A 19211-nucleotide genomic window follows, 5' to 3' on the forward strand; every position below is an offset into this window, starting at 1 on the left:
TAGAACCTTGAAAATGTGTGAATTGGACGTCATGCCCACAGGTAATACATTCTCCCACATATTCAAGAGCGAACTCGTTGATGATATCCATTAACTTCACCGTGCTAGTCTCACGATGCGGCGTAGTACTCGTTTTGTCTCGTGATGAGCATACACAATTAAAATCACCTAGAAGGGTGAGTATACGATCTGTGTTAGAATACTCACTAATGCGGCAGGAGAAATCTAAACACTTTGCAACGTCAGTTGTAGCATAAACAAACCAGGCGCCACTCATTGCAGGCAAAAGCAAAATCACAGACTACAAAGCGGCCCATTGGTCATCTTGTAACCAAATGTATAACAATCCCTAAGGAACTACGCATAAATAGGACACACCCTCGGCACTTCCCAATCGAATGATTGACTCACACTTCATAATGCCCCGAGAACGAGCGCAACATGCCCTCGGTCTGGTCTTCGCCTACAACTTTTGTTTCCAGCACTGCAATTATATCTAATTCTTGTTCCGTCGCATTACGATACAGCTGATTTTGCTTTCTTTTAGTGGCTAATCGGCGGACATTAATTATTCCTACGCGCAGGGACCTTTACAACGGCGCATTTTTTCTATCGGACGAGACCGCCGGCAAGACACCCTCATCACCCATCTCGGCGTCTTGCGCACTCGCCATAGGTTAGCCTCCTTGCTGCCCCTTGCAAGGGACGACGCGCGCGTCCGAACGGCGATGCGAGGTTTCTTCTTCACCCAATTCGCATTCAGCGATGCTTCAACCTGTCTCAGACGCTGCTCCTGCGACACCGCCACCACGTCGTCATGGCGACGCTTTGCCTGGGTTGACTCCGCGTCCATCATTACCACAGCACTTTCGTCGACCGCGGGCTTTGTGCTTGCTACCTGCTGCGTCTGAGAGATGCTGGTCGCGTCCGTGGACTCTCTCGTTGGTTACTCATCCGGAAACACCGGGCCAACGCCGGCAGCGTTCACTGTAGCGGTCTCTTGGTGCTCACCAGCTCTGGGCCCCATCATGTCCTACGCTTGCAGCCTGGAGACGCCGCCTTCCTTGGGTGGCCCCTGATCGGTTCCGCTCTTGTCAGCTGCAACAGGGGCTGCAGCTTGCTCTGCCTCTTCCTCATCCATGACCAGCTCGCTTTGGTCTACAACAGTAGATCTGCGAACAGCTTTGGCGTAGCTGCGAGTACATGCCTCCTGTCCGTGGCCAAACGCGTGACATTCGGCGTACTTCGGAACCCGACAATCTCGCCGTATATGACCCGTGTGCTTGCAAAGAAGGCAAAGAGGGGCTCGACCTGGCGACATAATGAGCACTGTACCACTGCCAAGACGAATTTGGTGGGGTATGTGGTCTAGTGCGATGAGCTCTTTCAAAACCAGTCACACGAGCTTTCTCCGACAATCAGAACATTCGAAGCTTTCCGCTTTCCACCTATCGGTGCATCACCTCCTTCACTTCACCATATTCACTGAATGCCCTACGAATGTTATTGGTCGTGACATCCAAAGCCACCCAATGCAACTTCAGACGCACCTCTTGCCTGCTAGGGTCGATGACGATGCAAAGACGGTCTTTGACGACCAAACGTCCTGCTTCTATAAGCTTCTTTTTAGTTTCATCTGTCCATAGGTTAACGAGCCAGACGTGGGGCATCTGGTAGGCGGCTATCACGGCGACATCCTTGATGACGTCGGCGTCTTGCAGGGGTTTTCGAAAGTCTTCAATGCGATACAGACGACCTGAGATGTGGCAGTGCAACATGATCGCACGCTTCATAGCTTCACCTGATGAAACATTGGGCAGGACAATCCTGTAGACCTTGGGCACGGAAAAAGACGGGCTATATATACCACAGCCGTTGACGACCGCTGTCGCAACTCGCTCAGAGCCAACCATCACGCGTCGGTGACCGGAAGCAGAATCGGCTGAACCATCGCCTCCTGCATAGCTGTCTTGTGCACTCAGCCTTATGACGTCATGCTACGAGGAACGAAAGCCCGGCGTGACGAAGGCGGTGACGTCAAAATCACCGCGGCTGACTCGGGAGCGTCCCGATTACATTCCATGGCAGTCGGGCATGGTAACAAGACGTCACCGATCGAAGTGCACCGGCCTTGCACTATCTAGGATGCGTTGGTCAAGCGTCTCAACGCGCTCGCTTGCCCGCGAGGAGTTCATAACTCGTGCGAATGCTCAGCGGCGTTCAATTGGACATTAATTCTTTTGTATTCATAACTCATAAGTGCTTAGGTGTCCTCAGATTGATATTTTTTTAAGAACCTGGCAGCGGCAGCGAAGACTTATGCAACACTCTAATGGGGAGGCTAGTCTGAGCTCCTGAAGTCTCTTAAATATAGCACAAGCATGACCTTATTGCGATTATCACAACGAGCCTGCGTTTATGTGTCGTGGCTGTCGTTCATTTTGAACTTGCGTATAATCGCAGTTTGCGTCTATCGGCGAAAGAGCGCCGAACACGCGCGCCTCCTGCTAGCTGCCCGCTAAACTTCAGCACTAAAACTGCGGGTGCAACAAGCGCAACCTCTAAAGAGATCCCCGTCTATAGAGATCGATCAATTTGATCGACAGTTTTCTCAACTCAATGTTAAATATTTCCGTTGGAATTATTTTACTAGCAACATCATGAACCGTGTGAAATGATGAGTGAACCTTAACTATTTGTGACCTGACAATTTTTCGCACGTTGGGGAGCATGAAAAAATAAACATTCGACTGGAAGTAACGTCAAAGCTAGGCGCCAGTGCTCCTAGCACTTCTTCAATAAAGAAGACCCCGAATTTGCACTTTGGCCCACTCGGCAACATACCTTTTAAATGACAGCAGCAGGGAAGACACAGAAGCTTCACTGGGGCTGTCAATTTTAAAGGTGTATGCGCCGAAACTCAGCAGCGACGTGGCGCTTCGGCGCCTCGGCGCAGGTGGCCACATTTGTGGTTGCTCCTCAGCAGACGCCAACGTGTTCTGCCCTGTGTTGCTGTGCAAAGGTATCTTGTTTAATCGCGTGCGTTTCCGCTTCGACGAGAAAACTAGTATTAAATGTTTCACAGAAGGTGCTGCGTGAACGTTCAATATATAGCGAGCTTGGTGGTGTAGGTTTGAGCTTCGCCTAAACTTGTCAGCTGACCTCAGAGTATGCACCTATGGGCAAGGACACATCAGCAGTGCATGATGGGGTTCACGAGCTTGTTCTAGCCGGTCAAGAAACAAGCACAACGGTGTCAGCACTCGATGTCAGCATTCGATGTCATTCATGTCAGCATTCGATGTCAGCATTCGAACGCGAGTTTCTATGACGTGCTTACGCAGCCGAATGCGTGAACCAGCATGTGCGCTTACGAGCGTACAGTGTATTGAATTACGTCGGACTTCAGCAACAGCCCGTATTCCTGCTGCGACTTTTTCCTAAATGCACGAAGGTACTATTTACAGTGGAAGATGAAGAGCTTACCATTACGCTGTTCCACAGGCTCGTGTAAAATCACAATGACATGTTCATGGCGATGCGCAGGCCTGAAGCTGCAACGATCAGGGTGGGCATCTGGCTCATTGCTGTTCGTTGCCCCGTCGATCAGTCGATTCCAGACGACGAGAAAATGACGCTGGGGAAGTGGTGTGCTAGCTAATATGACTAACTTTTTTGCACTTTCGAGCGACGATGACGTTGTCATCACGAAGAAGTTTCACGTTCTGTGATTAGGGGTGTGATCAGACCCTCGAAGTTGCGCGCTTTAATGGTTGCGATTGCAATGTTTTGAGTAGACTGCAGCTTAGCATTGCGCTCCGTAGAAGTTTCAAGCCTAGCGAACTACGTTTGATTTCGCATTCTGAAAAAGCTAGGTTTCAAATGCAAGCTTCATGCGGCCAACTTGATTTCAAAACGACCACAACAATGCGCGAACGCACCGTCCGTTTATTCGGCTCGGTGGCGAAGCGAGCGCTGCTTCCCACTGATGGCATGCACAAGGTTTGCCTTCTCGCAGCTGCGTACTTTGTAGGGTGCATGGGTTTGAGCTGGGCTCACTAAACGAGGCGGAGATGTAACTCGTCTTTGCTCCACTGTAAAAGCTATACCCTCATGCATTTAAGAAGATGATAATGCAGGCATTCATATGGGCTGTTGCTGAAGCCCGACGGAGTTCAGTGGAAGCCCACAGTACCTGCACAGCCGCAATCGCAGACGCTTGTTCGCATATTCGGCTCCACGTCATAGGAACCAGCCCTCGAAAGCTGACATCGTTGTACTTGTTTCTTGACCTGTTTATGAGAAGCACGTGAACCACGCGATGCACCGCTAGTGCTTCCTAACAAGCAAGCGCATACTCGGATATCGATTGACAAGTTTAGGCGAAGCTCGCACCAACGCCACCAAGCTCATGATGTTGCACGCTCACACAACACATTGAATGAAGCACTTAATGCTAGTTCTCTTGTCGAAGTGGAACCACACGCGATAAAACAAGATACCTTTGCACAGCAACACCGGGCAGAACACGTTGTCGTCTGCTGAGGCGCAACCATAAATGTGGCCACGTGCGCCGGGGCACCGTAGCGCCGCGTCGCGGCAGAGCTTCAATGCATACATCCTGTATTAACGATGTCTCACACAACTGTCTCATCAGTACATGCTATTTTAATAAGCGTGCTTGACTAATATAAAGTCAACTTTAGTTTCCCCATCGTGAATTGCTTTTAACCATCAGCGTTTCTACAGCGCATGTACAAATTATTACGAGCCATCCTTCCCGTCGTGTCGGGTTTTCACTCACACAAGAGCACACAGTTGAATTCAGACCGACCGCTGACCGAAGCTAGGTTAGATGTTTAATTTCGTACGCCTTGAACGCCGCCTACGCACGTTCCCTTTATTGATGACTGTACAATAATGTGAAACAATCCACATTACTGTACTGCACTGTACAGGAAATGAATTCCCGTTGAGGCTCCAGCGAACGCACACAATAGTCGGGTACAACTTTAGAAAAAAGGGAAGGCCGCACCCAGATGACCGAAGCGTGAGAGCCGATTTCTCAGCATAAATAAAGACTTTTGTATTTTGATGAGTGGTTTAGAAGAGCTCTCGTGTGCTATAGCACATGTCGGATCGCAAGAGAAAAATAACCCTGTGCCTTCTACAACGCAGCCCGTCGTCTGCTCTTTAGCTTCATTGCAAGTCACAAAAGTAGAAAGAGCATCTCTGCACTGCTCTTGCGCTGGTTTACATGTACGCGGCACATTTACAACTTGCTTTCCGAGCGTAAAATGAATCAGTTACTATTGAACAAGTACTTATAAAAAACAATGCATTCATCGCAACCATTACAAACCTGGCACGAGAATACGGTCGACGCAGGAAATGTACAGAAATGCTTCATTCATTCTTCTAAATAAATACTCTTGGTTTTAACCATCATAAAATTTATATTTTTGGGGGTTTTTTGTCTTCACAAACTTATTTTCACGAATGTGATGGCCTTTTTTTTCCTTTTCACGTTTTTTTTATTCTCAAGCCTATGATCTCGCCAGTTCGCGCAAGGCATTCCGTGCGAGTTTTCCGCAATTGAAAACCGCTTCGCTTGTACAGAAAAGCTAATCGAACGCAATATTCTAGTACGAGGAGGCTTCTGCTTGCTTCCTGACATGACAACCATTGCTTCGAGAGCCTAAAGAATGGAGTAAAAGAAATCAGTGCCATTCCACTCTGTGAAAAAAGATGACCAGCGAAGCTGTGAATGGGGCCACTTAATGGCGAACAGCACCTCCGCCGCGGGTCAGCCCGGTATTTCACTATCTCCTGGATCGGTCCACGTATGAGGAGTGCTTAACGCCTGTTTCACCTGCGCCGCGGATCGGCCTACGTATGGGGAGTTCTTTTAGCTTACTACGCCAACAACGACACGAAAATTTCCTTGGACAGCAGAGGTATTTATCCAAGGCTTTTATCCAACCGCGCTTCCACAGCGTATGCACAAGTTATTACGAGCCATCCTTCCCGTCGTGTGGGGTTTTCACTCGCACAAGAGCACACAGTTGAATGCAGACCGACCTTCGACCGAAGCTAGGAGAGATGTCTAATCTCTTACATCTTGAACACCACCTGCACAAGTGCCCTTTATATATGACTGTACAAGGCTGTGCAACACTTCACTATACTGTACACCACTGTACAGGAAATGAAGAATTCCCGTGGAGGCTCCAACGAACGCACACTAGACCGAAAAGCTGATGGAACGCAACATTCTAATATAAGGAGGCTTCTACGTGCGTCCTGACATGACAACCATTGCTTCGAGAGCCTAAAGAATGTAGTAAGAAACAAACCATGGTGCCTGCTACCTTGAGTAAAAACATATGTTCCCTGTACAGTTGGACGTTACCTACTTTCACACTTGCGAACCTATTGCTTTCCTGCATAGCTTGGGCATCACTATGGCGAGTATCAACGCGAAGAAATCTTCATAATTTATTCGCGTGATCTGACTTACAAAAGCTGGGAATCCGGAACCAAGTGCATATTTTGTCTATTTCAGATTTTTTTTTCTCTCAGTACCCATAATAAAAGTAGCAAATCATTACCTTCATTCGTGTTCCTTGAGCTGCTTTGAATTCTCAACAAATCGGCCACCATTCAAGATAACAGCGATCAGGCTATAATTTTATCTATCGCAGCATACGTTGCGACTGCTAGGTCTTGAAATATAATGTTAAAACATAAAATCAGAAAAATAAGCACATTCCACGCTGCAACAAAAGAGCCAAGCTTCAACAGATAACTAAATGGGACACACACACAGATACACGCACTAAATGTGGGGGAGTGACGCACGTGTATCGGCGAGGGCTTGAACATCGTCTCTGCTGCAGTCGGCGATGGTGCACAGACCCAGGCGCACTCCCAGCACTCGCTTGTCCTCTTGTGCACGCAGCAGTACCGGAGACTGCGAAAGAAGATGGTGTCAGTCGGACACGCCTGCAGCAAACAACATTTCCCGTCTGTCTTCCGTTATCTTCCAACCCAAGGGAACTAAAAGGCCATATATATAGTAACGACTGCGTTCCAGTTATACAGTCTTTTTTTGCGTTCTCCTATTGGCCTGAGTCACAACATCTGCAGGCTTGGAGTGGCGCCTGCCACCGGCAAAAGATGCCGACAGCGAGAGTGCTATACTAATCCAGGTACAACCAAATTAGGAAGGCTCACTAACCTTCTACAAAGACACTCCCTCACCAGAACAGGAATTGGCCTCCCTGGTGCAGTATTCGGCCACCACCTCCCAAATGATATCTACAATTAACACACGGCCCTCAGCCTCCAGCAGCGGCGGAGCACCTGACCAAGGCGGCGGTTAGACCTGTAACACAGCAGAGGGTGCTAAGAATCTCTTGGTCCGTACAGGCCGCCAATGGAAACTGACCCTGTCGAAATTTAATTGCCGAACACTGTCGAGTGAAGCTAGCTTAGCAGATCTCTTTGGGGTACCATGAGACATTCTTTCGGTGACCATCGGCCTTAGTGAGATTAGAAAACTGGTGAGGCTTATACATTGCTGAATCATGGACACGCCCGCTCCTACAGAGGTCTCCCAGACATGAAGCAATACAGGATAGGATTCCTAATCCTTAAGGACATAGCCGGAAACATTGACGAATTCTGCAGCATCAATCAGAGGGTAGCTGTAGTCGTAATTAAACTTAATAGGAGGTATATATTAAAGGTATTACAAGCCTACGCTACAACATCCAGTCACGATGATGACAAAGTAGATCAGTTTTGCGAAGACGTTGAATTAGCGATGAGAAAACTGCAAACTCAGTATATTGTAGTAAAGGGCGACTTCAGTGCAAAAGTGGGGGAAAAGCAGGCTGGTGAAATAGCAATAGGCAATCACGGCGTCGATTCTAGGAACGCTTGAGGAGAGATGTTGATAGAATTCGCAGAAAGGAATAAGCTTCGAATAATGAACACCTTCTTCAGGTAGCGTAACAACAGAAAGTTGACCTGGAAGAGCCCTAATGCTGAAACAAGAAATGAAATTGATTTCATACTTTCTTCTGATGCCAGCATAGTGCAGGATGTAGAAGTTAAAGGTAGGGTAAAGTGCAGTGATCATAGGTTAGTGAGGGCTGGGATTCACCTTAGTTTGAAGAGAGAAAGAGTAAAATTGGCCAAGAAGAAACAGGTCAACCTAGTAGCAGTAAGGGTAAAAGCAGACAAATTCAGGCTGGTACTTGCACACAAATATGCAGCCATATAACAGAGAGATGAAGATGGCATAGAGGTAATGAATAAAACCGTAACTAGGCTACTTCACAGGCAGCAATTGAAGTGGGAGGTAAGGAACCAAGGCAAACAGTTCGTAAGCTCTCCCAAGTAACAAAGGACCCTATAAAGAAACGACAAAGAATGAGAGTGGCCAACTCAAGAGATAAGATAGAATTCGCGGAACTGTGAAAACTGATCAAAAAGGCCAAAATAAGTGATATTCGAAACTATAACGTGAGAAAGAATGAAGAAGCCGTAAAAATGGACGCAGCTTGAAATCAGTGGGAAAGAATCTTGGCATAGGACAAACCAAGATGTATGCACAGAAATATAAGCAGGGTAATATCATCAACAAGTTCGAAGGTATCGTGAAGAAGCGGAAGAATTATATACTGACCTGTACAGTACCCAGAGGAGTCAGGATATCTCCATTACAAACAGTATTGAACAGGATACAGAAACTCCACCTATAACTAGCGACAAGGTCAGAAGGGCCTTGCAATACATGAAACGAGGAAGAGTGGCAGGAGTAGATAGAATAACAGTCGATTTAATCAAAGATGGAGGAGACCTAATGCTTGGAAAACTGGCGGCTCTTTATACGAAGTGTCTATCGACCGCAAATGTCCTCGAAAACTGGAAGAATGCAAACATTACACCCATCCACAAAAAGGGAGACAATAAAGAATTGAAAAATTATAGACCATTTGCATACTCCCTGTATTATATGAAATATTTACCAAAATTATCTCCAATAGAAAAGGTCAACACTGGAATTTAGTCAACCAAGAGAACAAGCTGGATTCAGGAAGAGATACTCTACAATGGACCACATCCATGTCATTAACCAGGTTATCGAGAAATCCGCAGAGTACAGCAAGCCTCCCTATATGGCTTTCACAGATTAAGAAAAAGCATTTGATTCAGTAGAGATACCGGCAATCATAGAGGCATTACGTACTCAAGGAGTACAGAATGCTTACGGAAATACCTTCGAAAATATGTACACAGGCTCTAAGGCTCCCTTAATTCTACACAAGAAAAGCAGGAGGATACCTATAAAGAAAGGGGTCAGACAGGGAGACACAATCTCTCCAATATTATTCACTGCGTGCTTGGAAGAAGTTTTCGAGCTATTAAACTTCGAAGGTTTAGGAATAAAGATCGACGGCGAATATCTCACCAGCCTTTGATTTGCCGATGACATTGTTCCATCCAGCAACGATGCAGACGAGTTACAACGAATGATTGAGGACCTAAACAGAGAAAGTGTAAGAGTGGGATTGAAGATTAACGTGCAGTGTTTCTGATCAAGAGTGTTTCTGAGCAAGAACGACTAAATGATGCTTTGTGTAAAATTTATAACTGGTGTGAAAAATGGCATATGCAAATCAATTTTGAGAAATCTGTTTGCACGACAGTTACGAATAAGAAAACTCCATTGATGTTTTCGTACGCTGTAAATAATAATTTAATTAAGCGTTCCACAAAGCAGAAATATCTTGGCGTAACAATCACTGGTAACCTCAACTGGAATGAACACGTCGAAAACATATGTGGATCAGCCCAGCGCAAGCTTGGTTTGTTACGGCGTAAATTGAGAGATGCTGCACCAGATATTAAACTTAAGGCATATTCTACCATGGTTAGACCAAATTTAGAGTATGCTTGTATAATTTGGGACCCTCATCAACAATACATAAGATAAATTAGAGCGCATTCAGCGAATGGCGGTTAGGTCTATTTTTTCTGATTACGACAAAACCCATTCGGTAACCTCCATGCTCGTCAGGGCTGGTCTCGCTACGTTGGCTGTGCGCAGGAAAATCGCACGCCTTAGTTTCACCTCTATAACTCTATCAACTCTATAACAATAGGCTGAACCTGAATTCGAGTTTGTATTTGAAGCCTCCTGGAATGGTTTCACCACGAACTAATCACAATTACGCTATAATGCCTTATGTGCTAAGAGTTGATGTCTTTAAGCACTCTTTTATTGTCAAGTCAATTGTTGAGTGGAATAACTTGAATTCTTGTGTGTTGCCGAGCAATAACATGGTTGACTCTTTTGAAGAAAACTTGACTGCGTTCTTTGCGTGAACTTTGTGCTCTGTATTCCCACCCTGTAACATCCCGGAAAGGCTCACAGTATTGGAAATAAATAAATAAATCAATAAAGAAGACAACGATATTCATAAATAGCCGGGCAAGGGAACAAGAGTTCAGGATAGCCAGTCAGCCTCTAGAGTCTGTGAGGGAGTACGTTTACTTAGGTCAACTTATCACAGCAAACCCTGATCATATGAAAATTCATAGAAGAATAAAAATGGGTTGCATCGCATACAGTAGACATTGTCAGCTCCTCACTGGAAGATTACCATTATTACTGAAAAGGAAGGTGTACAATCAGTGCACTTTAGCAGTGCTGACATATAGGGTAGAGACTTGGAGACTGACGAAGCAGCTTGAGAACAAGTTAAGGACCGCGCAAAGAGCGATGGAATGAAGAATGCTAGGCATAACGTTAAGAGACCGAAAGAGAGCGGTTTGGATCACAGAAGAAACAGGTATAGACTATAGTCTGATTCACATCAAGTGGAAAAATGGAGCTGGGCAGGTCATGTAATGCGCCGCTTAGATAACCGTTGGACCATTAGGGTTACAGAATGGGTTCAAAGAGATGGGAAACGCAGTCGAGGAAGGCAGAAGACTAGATGGAGCGATCAAATTAGGAAATTCGTTGGCGTTAGTTGGAATCGGTTGGTCCAAGACAGGTGTAATGGGAGACCGCAGGGAGAGGCCTTGATCCTGCAGTGGACATAAAACAGGCTGATGATGATGATGGTGATGATGGTGATTGGCCTGAGTGGTGACCACCCTCACCCTTGCTATCAGAACCAGCCGCTGTAGAGTGGGGAGGGGGGCAGGACTGAAATGGAAAAAGCGAAATGTTTGAGGTTTGAGGTTTCTTTCTCCACATTAACAGAAATCGAAGCAAAAGCAAAAGGCTATGCAGCCTGACAGAGGCTTTTGATGCTGTATACCCGCCCGGTGGCAATTTTACTCCATCGTCATGGTTCATTAGAACCGTGCGTGCGTGGTTAGGGATTCTGGGTCCGGTGTCAACAAATCAAGAGCCGAATGGACAATGCTTATCACACGCAACAGTTCGGGATTTGCCAGCAGGCTGGCTCCTTTTGTAACAGTGCGGATACGGAATTTGGTGAGCGATAACTTGGTTTATTCGATGCGTGATTCGTTCATGTGGATTCCCGTTTGCGGGCTAAGTTAAGCCAAGTTAAACCTAGCATGAACTTTAAAAATATTCTCGGGTGTTACATGCTAAAACCGCAATGTTTTTATATCGGAACGCGGCCGCCGTGGCCGGGATTCGATCCCGCGACCTTGTGCTTAGCAGCAGCCCACCACTGTAGCCACTAGGCAACCACGGCGGGTTATATAATAACAGCGTATTAGCAATTGGCAGGAGTGCGAAGCACAAAGAAAAAGCTAGATCTACATTGGAATATTGCATACTCGTAGTGGTCGACGTTGCCGTATTTATGTATAAGCGGCTTCTATAATGTTACCTAGCTGAGCCCAGTACCCCGGCTAACATGAAAGGCATATCGAGTTTCACTGGTTCGCATCTGTGGGACCAGTGTTACACATTACGCTTGAGACTGTAATGCATCGAGCTCTCTCAAAACATCGCCTTCCGAGACAGTTCATTCATTGATGAGGTTTAACGTCCGAAAGCAACACTGTGACGCTATAACGGATGACGTGGTGGAGGACTTTGCTCCCTGGCGTGATTTATAACGTGCGCCTACACCTAACCACAAGAGCGTCCTCGCATTCCGCCACCAGCACCATTGTGGCGAGTGCAAGGCAGCAGTACATACGGGATGGGTCCATAGTAAAAACACTTGCGATAACAGGCCGTCCGGGTTGCTTCGGTGTGTTTATTGACACCATTGGGCCCGTCTCAGGGTAGGAAATGTTCATGGCTTTAGAGGTTCCATCGTCCACATATGTTGGCGGCTCAAAGCTTGCTTTTATCAGATAGAAAGTAACCGCTTCATGCACTTCGGCACTTGACAATGGCCACAGCGACTGGCGATAATGTACAGTGCTCGCGGAATGAAACGCGACAGGGAGCATGTATTAGAGCCCTGCATATATGCAAAGTACTCGAAAGTACCATGTCATGTCAATAGGAATCTGGACACCGACGGTGACGGGGACTCCGGTCTAAATGTACGCGCCAAAATTACGTTCATGTGATACGAACTGCAGCGGGTGGAAATGAAAGTACACGCATTAGTTAGCCCTAAATTGACGCGTTTCATTCCGTGAGCACTGTATGTGTGAGTTGCGATAAAGCTACACGAAAAACGTTGCAAGTGTAAGTTACAGTGGCGACATGCCCATGACGTAGCGCATGCTTAACTCAAGCACCTTCAAACCGGTGACCTTTCAGTTCATAGCATATCTTTCCCGTGCTCTAGGAGTGCTAAAGGTAGCATGTACTGTTTTGTACACGTAAGAGAGTTTATATACAACTTATGCTCTTCTTCGTTGTCGTTTTCTTTGGTTCTAGGAAGGTAGCCGGGCGTCTTAGTCGGAAGTATTCTGTAAGTGGATACAACCAGGCATCATTGTGAAATTTCAGTAAGGTTCTGTAGTTGCAGTCCATTCGAGCGCCTGTGCTCAAGTCAACCAAAAATCTAGCCCCTCATTCCCGCCTTTATTCTTTTGGCTCAACGGCAGGCTACTTCGTGGTACGTTTTGCTCTGTTTCGCTAATACTAATTTTTCGCTCTTCGCTTTTCATAGAGAGTATCATGCAAGCAATGGAGAAGTTTCTGTGGTCTGTCACTCCTGTTCTTCAAGTGACATTCTATTGATACACGCGCCACCCAGTTGCAACAAACTCTGGCCAGCTCACCCGCTCGTGGGCCATGATGAAGTTAGGCAGCATCTCGTCAAAGAATGAGGTGTCATTGGCCATCTTGACGTAGACGTTGCAGTACTGGCCGCGCGCCACTTCGCCGCCGTTCCGGTCACGGGCCACGGTCTCGATGCACTCGTCGAAGGCACCCAGGTCGGACCACGTGCCCTGGAACAGCCCCGTCGGGTACTTGGCGCTTGCGTCGATCACTGCGAGGAAAGACGCATCATGGTCGGCCGGTTGGTATCACACAATTCATCTAGAAACCCAAATGCAACTGCACGTTGCTAAATGAGACAACAAGAACAAGGAACACCCAGGCACGTGGTCCGCCTATTGACCCCAATAAAGCAAAATTGACATGTTAACAACGATGGCGTGGTGGGCTAGTGGGTAAAGCGTCTTAAAGGGTTAGCAGTGCACACGGACGGCGGCAGAGAGAACAACAAGACACAGCACTAATTGTAGCTCTGTGTCCTGTTGTTCTTCACTCAGTCTCCGTCTTTGTGCGCCGCTAACCCTTTAAGATGAGAACTTCATTCTTTTACCGATGCAAGTCCCTCAATGCCCGTAATTTCAAACAATAGGTAGCACTCTTAAAGAGAAACGTAGCAAGGTGGTCTGAGATATGACGCAAATTCACTCTAACAAAATAGCTTTACACAGAAGAACGCTACCAGCCATGCGAAATCGAATACGCGCCGAGTTGGCATACGTTCCAGGAATGCCGACGGCTCATGGACGGGTAACATGTCGCGTTTGCTCACAACGATGACGCGTACCTAGTGGGGGTACTGGTGGGCTTGCGGCATTTGTCACATCTTGGCCCTGAAGCAGTACTGCAACATACCACGACGTTTGGTTTTCTTTCCCTTTTCTGATGGCGCGGTATGCGGTAACTTCTTCCTCCTTCACTTTGTTTACCTCGTTGTGTCTGCCGGGATAAGACGGGCGCGAGGATGACGGCTGGAGGAGAGGCTGTTCTTGCATTGACTAGTTAACACGAATGAAGCGCAAGAAGGAACAGTTGCGTGGAACGCGTATTTTCGCGATAAATCGCAAGAAAAGCTCAGGGCTCTCTACCAAATAATTTGCATAAAATATTTGTTTTTCGGCTATCCCCAGTTGATAAAGACGAGCTTGGGCTCGTGTTCTCGCGCGATCACGCGATCTAGCGTGCTCCCGCGCTCCGCGTGGTAAAAGACGAAAGGGAACGAAAGGACACGTCAGCGGCCGGAGCAGCAGCAGCCACCGCAGCGAATGGCCCCGTTCTACAGCGCCATCCAGGGCAGCGCTCCGGTCTCGGAAGATGTCATCGACCCACGAGCACCACGTGCGGCCAGCCGTCGTCGGGGCCGGCGAGAAGAGCGCGGTGGCCCGCGCGCCCAGCATCCATCGGGCACCCGGGCTCCTTGGAGCAACGGCGGACTCTATCGAGCTGTTCCGGCGACGCGAGGTGGTCCACTGGCGCAGGAGGCCACGCGGCTTCTCCAGCGCGGACGTCACCGCCAGGAGCGAGCTCGGCGCTACGCGGAAGGTCAACGGGTGCCGCTGCAGGAGGCCTCGCCCCGGGCCTCGCTTCTCCGCCGAGTGCTAAGCGGACAAGCGGCGGCGTCATCGGCGAGCGGGCACGTGCCGTGTGCATGAACAACGGGAGCACCGGGACGTCGCTCGGGCCGAGGGGCCGTCGCTCCTCTTGCTCGCCTGCGCCCCGGGCCTCCTACTGGCGGCGAGCCCAGTGCACCCGTCCGCGGCGCCCCCCGGATTATGCTCTCCATCACACCGGGGGTGCCTCTGCCGATGACCTGTCCGCGCTGGCACAGCTCGCCGCAGCCCCAGCCTGCCCGGGCCACGTTGCAGCAGCGGTGGGGCCTCATCCGCCGGGCCAGAGGGCGACGTCACGGGCCTTCTTCGGGACTCGTTCGCCTCGCATTGCGAAGGCTTGGGGTGTCGGTGCTGCCGTCCCGCAGCACCAGCACCCCGATATTTTTTTGCGAACATTGGGTTGGTTAACTTTTTTGCAGTGCGTTGTTGCGTAATTTTGTGCTTCAATTTTTCTTTATTTAGTATTGGACATAAAATGACATTTATGGCAATGGTGTCTTGTTATTCGCTCTCGACGGTCTGTTCTGAGACCGTCGGTCCTTGGTTTTCTTAGCGCCGAGGCGATAAACTAGTGGCGGAGCTTTAGGTTCTGAAACTTGCTGCGTCGTATAGTGACAGTGGAGCAGCAGTGCCCGAAACGGACTAGCTGTCAATATATCGTGCAACTTCCTGCGTCATCTAGTGACGGAACAATAGGCCACGAAATTTGCCGTGTCATCTAGTCACGCAACAGCAGGACTCCAAAGCTAGTCGTTGGCCTGCTTTGCAATTAATGCATTTTCACAACGTCTATGTAGGTAGGCGTTGCATCCGGAATTGCTGCTCTTCCGCAACTGATCTTAGCGAAGTTTCTGCATTTTAGCACTACTGATTTTAAATATAAACGTGACTTCAGCAATACAGTGTGTCGCTATATTTCTTGAAGAAGAAACTTTATTGAAGAATAGTCCGGCAGTTCTTGCTGTGGTGTCCTCGGGTGGCGGCTTGAAGTCCTTGGACTCGGGCGGCATCTTCGACTTGCCGGACGGCCCAGAGCTGGTCTGCCAGCTCCGAACTTTTGATAGCCGCCTCCCAGCGGCGGCGACGCCTACGGAGAAGGTCCCCGGTGGCTCCCGCATCCGGGGCGGCGTCGAGAAGAAGCAAGCTCGAGCCTTCCCCTATACTCTGGAAACGGCCGCGATTATGGACGCGTCGCGAACGCAGCTGGTTTAATTACCGTTGTTTCCGGCACACTCCCAGAGCATGTGTCGCAGCGTTGGTCTTTGTCCGCAAGTTTTACACGCGTCTGTTGGATATAAACGCGGATAGCAGTGGTGTAAGATAGCGGGGCTAGGGTAGGTGTGTGTCTGGAGCAAGCGTAAAGTTACGGCCTCGTTCCAGTTCAATTTATCGTACGGTGGCGGGAATGTGCATCTTTCGAGTCTGTGGTGTTGAGTGAGGTCTCTGAACGGGGTTAGGCGATCGCCCCACGCCCAGTGTTTTTCTTGTTGCAGTGTTTCTGTTGTAGTGTCCCGATCCGGCAGATGCGATGCCCCGCTCTCGGGGGCGGAGGCGGCCACATAATCAGAGGCGGCTCGGCGTGTGAGACCTCAAGCCGTGGCGTGGGCCGCCTCGTTCCCCGCGAGCGGAACATCGGTGTGTGCCGGGGTCCAGAGGAGGAAGACAGTAGAATTTTGGGGTTGCGAGGGCGATGACGAGTCGCCATCGTCAGGAATTTGGAGTATGCGGGCCGCTTCCCGCGAGACATGGCCGCGGGCGATGCCGTGGATTGCCGCCTGCGAGTCGCTGATCACGATCGCAGCGTTCGGCACCGCGACGAGTGCTAGGGCTATCGCGGCATTATCGTTCACTTAGATCGTGAGATAGGCAGACGTAAATGTCGAGCCTAGACGTTAGTCGTACTTCGGCTTTAGTTTTTTTGCGGTGTCAGTAGTTTGCGAATATTGTGCTTGACTACTTGTGGGAAAAGCTAGTGTCCTGTCATTGCGTTGTTTTAGAGGACAGGACAGCTCCATGTGAATTGAACATGATGACGACGACGATGATGAGGAATATAATGACGATGATGATTATGACGAGGAGGAAGATGAATAGGAGGAGGAGAAATAAGTTTTTTTGGAATACTGATGAGAGGCCCATCGGTCTACTGTGCAAAAAGCGGGTGAGCTGGTTCGCGAAACGAAGGCACTGCCAGCGATTCACTGAAAAATGCTCCTCCGCTCAAAGCGCCTATACGAGAACGCCGCGTCTGCAGTGGATGCCCGGCATCTACTCTGGACAAGTGCTAGGACAACGACAGTCTGTGAAAATGTACTCGCGAATAAGTTAATAACTGAACTACCTGAGTAATGTGGCTCTTAGGCAATACCTTTTATAAGTTGCTCCTGCTGTATTTCGATGAAACTGGCCTCCCTCTTTAGATATACCGGGTGTTTCAGCGAACACTTTCCAAAAAAAATTTTTGATTCCTTGTGATTCCTAGTGGGAGATAATACAATACTAGTCCATAAGCTGGTCTGCTCGAAGAGGCGCATATTACTTGCACAAAAAATTGAAATGCCTCATCGACTAATTATCAATACTTTACTATTTAACTAATTGCCTTATGGCACATGTTGATATTCACAAATTCTAGCCAAAGATACCGCAAGGCGGGTCCACTTGGAACGAATTCTCAGGATGACATCAGTTTCGAGATATTCTGTTCCCGAAATTTGCGAGGAAATGCATTGGCGTCCCAGTTACTTTTAGGCTTCATTGTATAAAACGACGTTTTGTTAAGAAATTAAGTGAAATGACAGTGCGTCTTTACTGCAAGTTTGACGGCGCTTATCTCGTGAATGGTGTCATCGACACAATTATTTTCAAGTGGATATGCCTTGTAGTCTCACCCGCTAGAATTTGTAAATTGCAATATGTGGCAATATGTGGCATATATATATATATATTCTGAATTACCTCGAAAGAGATATGGAACTATTCATCTTATCAATCACACATGCTGAAACCACGAAGGCCCGAAAAGTTATTTGAATTTGCATTCGTTTCTTGCAACTACATAAAATCTCCAGATGATGCAGGGACAAACTGTAATGAGTGCCTCACAGAGGTCACAGATCCTGCCTAGTAAAGGCAGTACAGCGCACATAAAAAACGCACATTTGTTACAAACAACTCTAATAATAAAAGAAAGGATTGTGCTTGGTGTTTAAGCCCACAGCCCAAACATATCGCTAGTTTAGGTCATGGTATTGTCGAGGTTATACACAACAAAGTACATTCAACATAGATTACTTGCAATATTCAAAAGAAAAAAAGACAGCAGATATGTGCGATCTTTGAGAATGACAACCTGATTTCCAGTGAAGCTGCTTCTTTCGAACAGTTGCAATAAATATTTCAGTTTCTTGCAATTATGTCGTGTACCTTATAAAGTTGCCCGTATATATGTGTCGGTTCCGTTTTTTTAGTAAAGTAAGGCATTTCAATAAGGCCATTTACTAAGGCATTTAAGTAACGCATTCGACAGAGTAGTTCATTATAAACTTATTCAAAAACTTAGAGATAATGATCTTCCTAACATTATAGTTTCTTAGACAACAGCTTATCTTTCGGATCGCGTGCAGTTTGTCTCAATTTAAGGTAACAACTCCAGCTGTCTTCCCGTAACATCCGGTTTAACGAAGGGTAGCTTGCTGGAGCGATTGCTGTTTCTACTCTGCATAAATTACATTGTCATCATTGTTACACAAGATACACAAGTTAGACTGTTTGCGGACGACTGCGTCTTATTTCGGGAAATATCTTCAGTACATGACCAGACCAAACTTGATCTAAGCTTACACAATGTATAAGAATGGCGTGATAGTTCGAGTATGGCCTTGAACAAAGACAAAACCGCCTGCCTTTGTTTTACTCCCAAGAAAACTCCTTTACAACATCAATAGACGTTGGCCGCTTCACTGTTAAAGGAAGTTGAATATTATAAATACCTATGCGTGACATCTTCTAATAACCTTTCCGGGAATTGACGTATTAGTAATATTTGTTATTGTGCCTTCCGTAAAATTTGCTTCTTAAAACACAAATTAAGGAATTCGCCATTCAGCATTACATTATTAAGTTATTTGACTTTCACCAGACCTAGACCAGAGTACGCTTGCACTACATGGCACCCATATTCTAATCATAACATTAAAGTCACGGAGAGAATTCATACAAAGGCTGTTCATTTTATTTATTCTAAGTTTAAGCATAATTTTCCCCACTCAGCTAATGATGGCAAACGACATTCCCCTCCTCGAGACACAGAGGCAGGTGCTTCGCCTGAATTTCCTACGGCAACAAGTTAATCG

The 19211-nt window shown here is 47.4% G+C and overlaps 1 protein-coding gene across 1 annotated transcript in view; it reads right to left on the bottom strand.

Moving 5' to 3' along the window:
- LOC139051800 (nose resistant to fluoxetine protein 6-like) overlaps positions 1–14241 on the bottom strand; it is a 96682-nt gene extending 82441 nt beyond the window's left edge. Inside the window, exons 1-3 of the mRNA XM_070528790.1 lie at positions 14034–14241; positions 13249–13460; positions 6862–6973 (exon numbers count right to left, since the gene is read on the bottom strand). Coding sequence (XP_070384891.1) covers positions 6862–6973; positions 13249–13460; positions 14034–14241 — 532 coding nt within the window. The remainder of the gene's footprint in view (positions 1–6861; positions 6974–13248; positions 13461–14033) is intronic.
- Positions 14242–19211: the final 4970 nt, after the last annotated feature.

This window comes from Dermacentor albipictus, unplaced genomic scaffold (genome assembly GCF_038994185.2).
Source record: "Dermacentor albipictus isolate Rhodes 1998 colony unplaced genomic scaffold, USDA_Dalb.pri_finalv2 scaffold_14, whole genome shotgun sequence".
NCBI lineage: Eukaryota > Metazoa > Arthropoda > Arachnida > Ixodida > Ixodidae > Dermacentor > Dermacentor albipictus.